Source organism: Ammodytes marinus, assembly GCF_949987685.1.
Source record: "Ammodytes marinus genome assembly, chromosome: 24".
Taxonomy (NCBI): Eukaryota; Metazoa; Chordata; class Actinopteri; order Uranoscopiformes; family Ammodytidae; genus Ammodytes; species Ammodytes marinus.
Genome location: NC_137228.1, coordinates 4127404 through 4138208, shown reverse-complemented (window position 1 = coordinate 4138208; position 10805 = coordinate 4127404). Strand labels below are relative to the sequence as shown.

Sequence of the window (10805 nt, the reverse complement as noted above, 5' to 3'; positions counted from 1 at the left end):
ATGCTGTCGCTATGTAGAGAATGAAGTGGGAAAAAGAAGTGCTGCATCGGAGGAAGGCTAATGATTTGTTATAATAGGTGCTCCCCATTGGTGGAGAGGGGTCGGGAGGAGGAGGCGCCCCGGCAGTGCAACTATAGGGGGGGGGGTCAGTCAGATATTAATAACAATATCAGGTGCGGACCGTGCGTTTTTTTAATTTAAAGCCAGCCCCGTTGAGTTCAACAGCAAGTATGACCCCCAGCAATTAAAGTAGACTATAACTAGGCTCCCAATACTCTCTAGCCTTCTTGAACCCCTTAATAAACGCCACATTTCATTTTCTAAAGGTGTGCATATAAATGTTATTCAACACTCAATTATATAATCTGATCAGGTTTTTTCATATAGGTCGGTTTGGTACGCCTATACTGCATTTGTTGCACTATAGGCCTAGGCTACTACCACCTCGACTGAGTGACAGAACCTGGACATTGCAACCTTTTAGCTAACTTTTTCCAGCCGTTTCACACTATTATCCAAGTAAATTTCGACAATTTTTAGATTCAAATCTCGCTTTTTCAACTATACACGTCACTTTTAGCCAACTAGTTACCAGTTAATTCGCAATTTAGCTATCCATTAGGCTACTTCTGGTCATATCATTTGTTTATCCACCAATTAGCAAACATTGAACCGTTACTTTTAGCTTATTCAACACTTTTTGCACGATAGGCTACATGTAGCCTAGGCTTTTTCAGCCATGTATCTTACTGATTTTAGCTATTATTTTAGATGCTTATCCGTTGCTTTTCACTATTTCATCCACGTAGGCTATGTTACTTTTAGGTTAATGTTTTATCGCCCTCTTTTGTTTCTTTCGTGTCTAATTAGCTCAGTATTATGGTTTTTCCACGTACCCCCTGCGAACTGCCGAAGTACCCCACCGAGGTACAAGCCCCTCTGCTGGTTAGGAAAATGGGGGAAAATTGATACAAAAAAAAGCAGCGCTGCTAGCTATTGTAATGGTGGAACAAGAAAAGTGCCAATATGTGCTCGCGCTTTAATAACGCGGGCACTCGTGCTGTTCAATGGCCGGCGCGTGTGGGTGGTTGGGAGTGCAGCTACCCATGTAATGACAGAGACCGAGGAGCTATTTCCCACGAGTGACTTGAGTGGAATAATAATGGAGCAAGCAAGAAAGAAAGTGCCCACATTGGTCTTGGTCAACTCATTTATCGTGTCATGAATTGGCACAGACAGGCCCGTACTATACAGAACAACTGCAGCTCAATAAAGTCTCAACAACACCTACAGTTGTTATCATCCTGACGGTTGCCATAAGAGGGTAGCCGAGATCCATGTTTGGTATAGACGGTGTAATGTAAAGTCTGCTATTCAATTCAACCACCTTCGAATTTCCTTTAATCCGGACGGGAGCTGCAGCAGCCACGGAGGAGTGTTGAGAACTGGGCTGTCCCCTCTAGGAGCCGGGGGCTTCAGCACCACGGACAGCTCATGTGATGAAGGGCTGGGCCTGTGTGTGTGTGTGTGTGTGTGTGTGTGTGTGTGTGTGTGTGTGTGTGTGTGTGTGTGTGTGTGTGTGTGTGTGTGTGTGTGTGTGTGTGTGTGTGTGTGTGTGTGTGTGTGTGATGCTGTCCTATAGGAAATCAACTGCCATTCTTTCCCCTGCAGGAATCCCATCATTCTTGCATTCCAGTGAACAAACACACACACAAAAAATCACAATTGGAAAAATTAAGCCTTAATAAAAATAAGGAAGCGCGACATCTTTTTCAGATAAGATGTGTTTGTTAATGCTTTGTTGTTATAATATGGAAGTTAAAAATCCCCCACTTTTTATACGATTTGATCACTAATGACGACATCACCTGTCTCTTTCAGGAACGCCGTTGACGGAAACAAGAAGTTGTTCGCCATCTATGACACGAGGTAGGAAATGTCAAAACACCACACACACATCAGCCTATAGGCTGCACATGTATTAAAAAGAGAGTCTATATGCCTGATGAACACACTGCCCTAATATCCTGGCGATTTAAATACGCCGCAATTTGAATACTTGATGGTAGGTCCCTGCGTTTTCAGATGATGTAAAAGGAGCCCATTATAGACGAGGCTAATCAATCAAACACAGCAATCGATTGTATAGACTGAAAAATTCGGCCAGCTCCTTCTCGATACTGTTAGGGTCCCGCCATTTTTAGAGGAACCACGGGGTACAGGGATTGGCGCAGATGGAGTGAGAAAACACTGTAAAAAAATATCAATTTCAACCAAGATAATTGGTATAATATTGAGTCTAACATTTCTTAGCGAGGACAAAAACCTATTCCAGTAATTTTTTGCCCCTTTTAAATGACTCTGTAGCCCAAATAAATTATCAAAGTAAAGTGGAGAAGTCCTTATTAGTAAACTAACGATTACATGTACATTTGCACAAAAAATTAAACAGGGTGGTACACGATTTTAATTTTAATTCTGCTTTACAAATTTTCAATGTACCACGCAGGGAGAGCCATGTTAAATATCGCTACTGAGTTGCATTATGGGAATTGTATGATGCGCAGTTTTTGGAGCTTTATAGGCTCTAAAAGACAACATATCTCAGCCTGGTTGTTTTGATATTTTCGATCCTCCGTTTATCAATTCTCTTCTGGGACCCACAGACAGCTTAATGTAAATGCATTGCTCAAATCTGCTTAATTGACCATCTAAATATCCACATCCTACACGTTTATGGCGCTTACTTTAATTATTATTACCAACAACAATACGGATTTAAGAACTCTTTAAGGACTAGAATGGAGTTTACTTTAGAAAGAAGGGAACCTGAATTTAAAACTTCCAAGACTAAAATAATAAATGCCCCTGTTTTGCCGGTACTGGTGTGTTTTTTTTACAGTGCGTAAAATGCACACACACTTAAACTAGCCGAGTGCCTTCACCGCCACCAGCAGTAGCAGCGTCCCTGTGCGTGCGTGTGTGTGTGTGTGTGCACACCGACCTCATCAATATGCGTTTGGGTTCCTGAGTGGAAGAGTGGACGAGCCCTCTCTCTTTTTTTTACACAGTCAGCCACGGTGCAAATACGAGAGGAGAACAGCGTCCGTGCGTGCCGGGGAGGCAATGTCAGACCATATTTCATATCAGAAAAGCTGCTGACTGCCCCCCCTCTTTTCTCTCTCTTTCTTTCTCTCTCTCTCTCTCTCTCTCTCTCTCTCTCTCTCTCTCTCTCTCTCTCTCTCTCTCTCTTTCGGTTGACTTTCTCCTGTTCGGGGCGATCAATGGATTTACTCTGTTTCGAAAGGGGCTGTTGATTGGGGGGTCTTTCTCTCTCTCCATCTCTCTCTCTCTCTCTCTTGCTGCTGTTTGTAAACAACGGAAGAGAGAACTATACATATATATATATATATATATATAATATATAAGGGGTGATGTTCGCTTTGCGCAGGGTCCGTCAATTCCGCGTCCTGTCCGCTCTGGTTGTCGGTTCGATTGTGTGTTGCGCGAAAAGGTGAGTGCCTTTTGTCATTTGGGGGAAGTCAAGGTTATTGCCCGGGACTGACTGACTGACTGACTGACTGCTATAGCCTATATGTGAGCCCCGGTTTTTTTTTTCATTTTTTTTTTTTTTTTTGCTTCTAGCGTCAATGAACCGGGCAACATGTCTTTTGTGAAGGAGACGGTGGACAAACTGCTGAAGGGATATGATATCCGACTGAGGCCGGACTTTGGAGGTAAGGTTCCCCCGTGTGTTTTTGTGTATGTGAGCACTTCATGCTGTGAAGCCAAGCAAGCTCTATTGTTGGTGCCGTTAGCGGTTGTTGTGGTCAGGTGTGGAGGTGTGGGCATATGCACATTTTGAATTGCTTCTCTATTTTTTAACCTCGTGCAGGGGCCCCTGTTGCAGTGGGGATGAGCATAGACGTGGCCAGCATAGACATGGTGTCGGAAGTCAACATGGTGAGTGCATTTTTTTTTACACACACCTACACACCCCACACACACAATGTTGCCCCCTGTGTATACTCCACCTGCAGCTCTGCATCTGTTCATAGCAATGCACACACACACACACACACACACACACACACACACACACACACACACACACACACACACACACACACACACACACACACACACACACACACACACACACACACACACACACACACACACACACACACACACACACATTATATTCTCAATGCCCAATGTAGTAGGTAGTGCTGATGTAATTTCAGTTAAGTGATGCTGGAATGGATGGACTGGGTTTCCTGTATAAGAGATCAGACATTGTCCATCACGCTTCCGGCACAGTGTTACCTTATACTCTTTGTTAAAGGTGGAGTCAGTCATTCTGGAGAATGTTTGTTGTCAAAATCAGTGAATATCTCCTTGTTATCTGCTACCTGTCCGTACAAAAATGGTTTTGACAACAAGCATGACTCTACATGCTACACAGTTTCCTGCTTCTGTTTTTAGCCACAGCTCAGATCTATAGAAAGTCCAGCACTGGCCCACTCAGAGGAAAGATTAAAGTGGCACTGGTGGTTTTCACAATCAATACCATGCAAAGCTCATGTAGTTTAACATGCACGGATAATGCCAGACTACAGTCTATATGATTAAGCCCTTTAAGGAGTCGCCTGCCAAGAAGGAACCTCAGTGCCAGCCATCTCTTTTAGCTTGTGCTTGTTTAACCTCCCAAGCCACAGCTAACAGTGTTCCAGTGGGTGTCCCTCCCATGGGGGGGAGGGGGGGGGCCTTTGAGCAAGACAGCTATCAGGGAGCTAATTTGCTAATTCATGAGCTGGTTTTTTTGCTGCTTGCCCCAGTGTTGACACGTGTATACCCACATGCAGAGCAAAGTGACTTCAGGCAATTCCTATCTTAAAATATCAGCCCGGTGCTGACCCAAATTGCAATCAGGAACAAAGTGTGTGACACATTTTAAAAAATATATATATTTTGGCAAAACAGCAGCCAGATTTATAATAACTTGTTCAGGTGGTAAACTTGCTTGGAATCCCGGTTTTTATTCCGCAACTACACTTCTCCACCGCCATGTTTCACGGGCCGTTTGCCTGTGTAGGTGTAACTGATATGACTGGTATTACGCATGATGGCCCATGAGAAAAATGTGCTTTGACATAACAGCACAGTCCCCAAGTGCACACTTCAGTAGATGGAGTGTGTGTGTGTGTGTGTGTGTGTGTGTGTGTGTGTGTGTGTGTGTGTGTGTGTGTGTGTGTGTGCGCACGCGCGAGTGTTTTGATCAATACAGAATGACTCAATCATTCCTCCACCAGTTGACTCCCTTGCTTTGACTCACCTAACCTATTGCGCTGGGTCGATATTACATCTTGATTATTCTACTTACGATTCATTATAAGGCTGTAATATGAGTTTTGGAACCTATGTCGACGCTGCTATCTTTTAAATGACAGAGAACAACATTTTTGCCAACTTTAATCAACTGCTAGCCTGGGCATGAAAATAACAAAGATGGATGCGGATACATTTTATTAATGAGTTTGAAACTGCTTTGGCCTCGACATGTAACATTTAATCTGGAAGACGGCACGCAAATCTTTCATTAGAAAGAAAGAAGAATGTTGTGATTTGCCGACCGACCACGGCAAAAGTTTCATTTACCAGTTAACCACGCTGTTCGCCATTTGAACGGGGCTTAATACGTCCCCTTGTTCATTGCTCTGATTGGTCGTAGTGCTATCCAAATGAGTGCAGTAGTATTTAAAGTGCACACATAGGAGCCGCCCCTTGAGTTGGGAAGGTCTATCGATCGTGGCCAGACCCTATATCGTTCTAGATGTGGGTCTGGATTTCCAGGCTAATCAACTGAAACTTTAACCTAGCCCCACCTGCCAATGCATTTTCGCTCAATTTTCATTTCCCTTCAGTAGTCAGTCTAGGCCTGTGGTATATTCGCCGGTTTTCTCTTATGTTTGCAAAAAAACAGATCAGGTGGGATTATGTTTCTGTACTACAGCAAATTAGTATTAAAAGTTGCTCCGAGGAACTTTCAGTTTTTGTTAATTCTTGCACCCCCTTTGGACAAAAGTGGTAGTGTTTTTACTATGCCAGCTATAGTGGTTCCAGGTTGAGGGACCCATGATAAAGGCATTCAAAAAAAGTATATAAAAATAGCCCTGATGGTCTTGTTCGCTGTTACATGTAATTTATGATCATCACAGGAAATATGACTGTTTCAGAAATATTTAAAAGTTCCTCGTAGGGTGCGCCCTTAGCTCACTTGGTAGGGCGTCCCCCCCGGGCCGGGCCCAGCAGCAGACCCGGGTTCAATTCCGGCCCGCGGTCGTTCTCTGCACGTCACTCCCCTCTCTGCCCCATTTCACCACTGTCTCTCTGCACTATCAAATAAAACGTAAAAATGCCCCAAAAAAAAAAAAAGTTCCTCGTAGCACCTTTAATCAACTGCTGCTGTGAGTGTATGAAGATATCAATAAGATGATCATGCCTTAGTTGCTACAAGCAGATACAGTATAGTTGGAAAACCTAATATATGATATTTATACAATGTTTCATTATATTTATAGTGTGTAAAAAGATAGATCAGGTGGGATTATGTTTCTGTAATACAGCAAATTAGTGAAATAATAAAAGAATATTTTACAACAAGCGCTATTATCTTGGCCCTATAAGCGATAGGATCCCATGCTATGTTATTCCAAGCCAACTCGGCTCTTCTCCACTGAGCAGGTGCATGGCAGGCTGATCAACAGTGGGAGAATAAAAAAAAACAGCCGAGATCACACTTCAACCGATAATTCACTTGTTTTTCTTTTGCACATCGCCGTCAGTGCACCGAGGGACTGCACGTGATTTGTGCATCTGTGCCCGTTAGATGGGATCATTCTTGAATTGGCTGTACAGTGTTGAAGCCAAAACAAGATTGATTAAGATGGGTTTTTTTTTTCTCACCCGCTCCAGCGTTTGACATTTTGTGGGTACTAACATGGGGGTTACACTTCTCCATGGGGAAATGCATAATGAGCGCTTTTGTCATGACAATTTGCAGTGCCACAATTTACCCAGAGAGGCGAAACTAAACAGCACAGCCTAGATAAATGCTCTCTCTCTATTTCAAGTTGTTTAGGCTCCGTCCTGCATACCACCTTATTTTACCTAATCCCCTTCACCAGCCCACTGAAATTACCCACTAGTTTTGACACTAGTTTTCAGAGTGGAGGGGGATTTATTGGAGACAAATAGTGCCTGCGTTGCTGAAATGAGGCCTGGGAATCCTACTCAGCATGTAAAACAATTCTGACAATTGTATAGGCTTTGACGTAACAATCTCTTTCATGCAAAGAGATACACAGAATGGTACACAACACTGCATAGCGAAACACAAGCAGGCAGCCACAATGCCTACGATTTTTTTGTGAGAAAACCAAGAGAAAACTGAAGCACTTGAAGGCGATGTTAAGAGAAAGGGTAATCAATGGTGGTTGTGAGGGACAATGTTCAAAGTATCAGATACATCAGGCCAAGGTAAAGCATCAAATACGGGGGTTAAAGTCTATGTGAAGGGCTAGCAAATGAGTATGTCAATGAAATGTTCTCAGAGGTTATGTGTGCAATGCATGCAAATTCTGCTTCAATTGACTGATTCGAGTGACACCGCTTGAGGGCAATTTCCCAGGGATCCCTCTGGGGACACACAAGAGGCTTCATTTTTCCCTTTTTATTTTGAAATATGCAGTAGAACGCCCCCAAGATCTGTATACAGTCTTTGATGTGAAAGAAAAAATCGAAACTTTAATATTGCTATTCTTTTACGGTGGATCTGCGCGTTTGCTGCTTCACACTATAGGATTTAGAGATGTATTGAGCAGAACATTGCAGATAAAGCGAGGGGGAATTAAAGATGCAAGAAATCAAACTACATCCTTTGCCAGCTATAGGCAACAGCAAGTGAATATGGCATCTGGCATGTCCCACAATGCACCTGGCAGGGGGGCAGGTTCGACTCAAGTCAGATACTGTGATGCCTACTGCAGTGCACTAGCAGATGCTAAAGTGTATGAGAAGGCACACTAATTATCTCCCATGTTAGTTTGTGGTGTGCCGATGGGGGGCCCCCGCTGATGAAAAAACACATACTAGGACAAGATCAGAGCAAGGCAAAATAGCTGATGTGTGTGTACTGACTGACTGATAGAGAGGGCTTTCTTGGAAACTAGGTGTACACTGCAATTTAAGATGTGTCTCTTACTTGTTAGTGCTTGTTTGAAAAGGTGTTTTGGTATTGGACACATGGTATAAAGTTAAGGTTTGGAGCTCAGAAAATCGAATTATTATCTGAATAGTTTTTTTTCCCTGTATTTTAAATGTTTTGAAAATACTGTTTTTATAAAAGAACGTCCCAGCACTCTTGAGTGTGTAGGTGTGCTTTAGTTATCATGACCTTTTCGCTTCCATGAAGGTATAGATGTAAGATACATACAAGTGGTCAGAGCTTGTGCTGTGTGTGTGTGTGTGTGTGTGTGTGTGTGTGTGTGTGTGTGTGTGTGTGTGTGTGTGTGTGTGTGTGTGTGTGTGTGTGTGTGTGTGTGTGTGTGTGTGTGTGTGTGTGTGTGTGTGTGTGTGTGTGTGTGTGTGTGTGTGTGTGTGTGTGTGTGTGTGTGTGTGAATGCAGTTGCAAGTAACAGGCTGAAGAAGCTTGTCAGCCACACACCCACGGCTGCGTGTGTGGGTGTGAATGTCATTATGGAGAGAGGTGAAAAGATCTCTCTTTCTCCAAATGCTCCTACTAACTGGGGTGTGTTTTGCAGAACGCAACAACGACATGCCTATAAGATAGCTTTACTTTAAAGGTGCATTATGCAGTTTCAGGGGAGGGTCATTTGTTCAAGAATGCGTAGCCAGCAGTTAGTTTACAAAGCATTTTCAATACATGTAACTCTTATTGTATTGAACAATTGTATAATCATAAATCAAAACTAAATAATTTGGAGACACCTGCAACCAAACGTAAGACTAGAATATAAACAAAACTGTGGGCCCTGCTTCCGTTAACAGTGTTGATTGGATGTATGCATGTAGATCTCTGCTAAATTCCATCAGTATGACTTCAGTAGGTGTTGAGGGTGCTTAAGTTTCAAATGGGTGTGTGCCACACATTCAGTTAGGTTACCACTTCTCCTGCATAAAAATTAATCTTGGAATCACATCTTGCCAATGCATTGTTGCCCTAATTATCTTATAGAGGTCTTCAAGCTATGCAAAAGAGCATATCTTTTTCTGTGTGCTTGCTCGCGAGTGTGTGTGCCTTAATACACCCCCATGTCTTTTATATCCGGCATCCGGCTTCCTGCCTGCTGGAACGTAATTGGCCTCGGGAGAGAGAAGCGTGCTGGTATGATGAAGTGATAGTGGCTGAGATTTGGAAAATAAGCAGAGCGGGGCATTTCCTGGTTTTGCAGTGTATGTGTGTGTGTTTGGGGGGGGGGGGGGGGGGGGGGGGAGGGGGGATGCCCCATCTGCTAATTCTACCTCTACAAACCTTTCTAGATAATCACCTCAGTCTAAATGGTGTCCTCCAAGCAAAAATGTACGTGTGCCCGGTGCCTCAATTGCTTTCTGTGGAGCTAACCCGAGCATTAGGCGTCACAGTGTGGCTAATGAAAAGGAGTTAGGTTAGAATATGAAGAGGATTTATGACAGGGGTTGTGGGAAAGGTCATTAGTTAACAGTGGATACGTTATACATACATGGCTTAAGAAGGAGTGTATAGACCCCCCTGTAAAGACACCCCTTACATAAATGAACTGGAAGACCACTACATGCTTGGGTAGGCTATTTTGCATTGCATGCCTCAAGTTATTAGCAGAAAGTATAAGAAATGTGCATCATATGCAGGAAATAGAGAACACACTTTTTTCCTGTAGTTTTTTTAGCAGCACCACACAGTGACCTAAACTAAGAGGGAATGGCTTGACATGAAGCGAGATGCTTGAATTAGCTGTGCCTTCTCTTATCTTTTGTTTAATTTAAAAGGTGCTCAGATTAACTTTCAGTTTGTGTTCATTCTTGCACCCCCCTTTGGACAAAAAGCTGTAGAGTTTTTGATGCACCAGCTGTAGTTCCTGGGTGAGCGTACCAATGACAATGGCATTAAGGAAAACTATATAAAAATAGCATTCTTTGCACTTCAGAAATATTCACAAGTTCCTCGCAGTATCTTTTAAGGATATGACACACTTTTGGAACCATAAAAAAAAAATGAAAATATTGTCCAATATAGGCTACCAGGTTACATCGAAGTGAAATGAAACAAACTCTAAGGGTAAAATGATATTATATACACCAGCAATAACAACACAACAGTACAACTATGTGCACTGAAGTGTCACAGTGGCTTTGCTCATATAAGAGAATAATGTTCTATTTGTACATTAAACACACTGTTGGTTTCCTCTCTTTCACTAGCCCATTTCCCTGTTATGAGGCGATACATCATTCAATAGTAGACGGTTGGGAAATTACCCTGCCGTATTAAAGGGCACAACGGTGTCATTTGGAGTTGGGAAAAGCCCTATTCCATCATCCCCCCAGTGTGTTTTGCTTTCAATAAGGGGACACTGGCTATTTTTATCCATTCTATAGCAGCAGAAGGGAGGGGGCATGGATGTCGCTGAGGGATTTCCCCCCCCCCCTGCACTGCAGTGATATAAACACTGCCTTAGGCCCATCCCGAGGGATACAGTAGCTCCCGAAAAATTACGCTGAAGTGTCTCGAAATTGTTCGACTT

The 10805-nt window shown here is 43.0% G+C and overlaps 1 protein-coding gene across 1 annotated transcript in view; it reads left to right on the top strand.

The window, feature by feature from the left end:
- LOC307269991 (gamma-aminobutyric acid receptor subunit beta-3-like) overlaps positions 1-10805 on the top strand; it is a gene marked incomplete at both ends in the record, with an annotated part of 58766 nt that overhangs the window by 22537 nt on the left and 25424 nt on the right. Inside the window, 3 exons of the mRNA XM_080053113.1 lie at positions 1882-1929; positions 3646-3737; positions 3896-3963. Coding sequence (XP_079909239.1) covers positions 1882-1929; positions 3646-3737; positions 3896-3963 — 208 coding nt within the window. The remainder of the gene's footprint in view (positions 1-1881; positions 1930-3645; positions 3738-3895; positions 3964-10805) is intronic.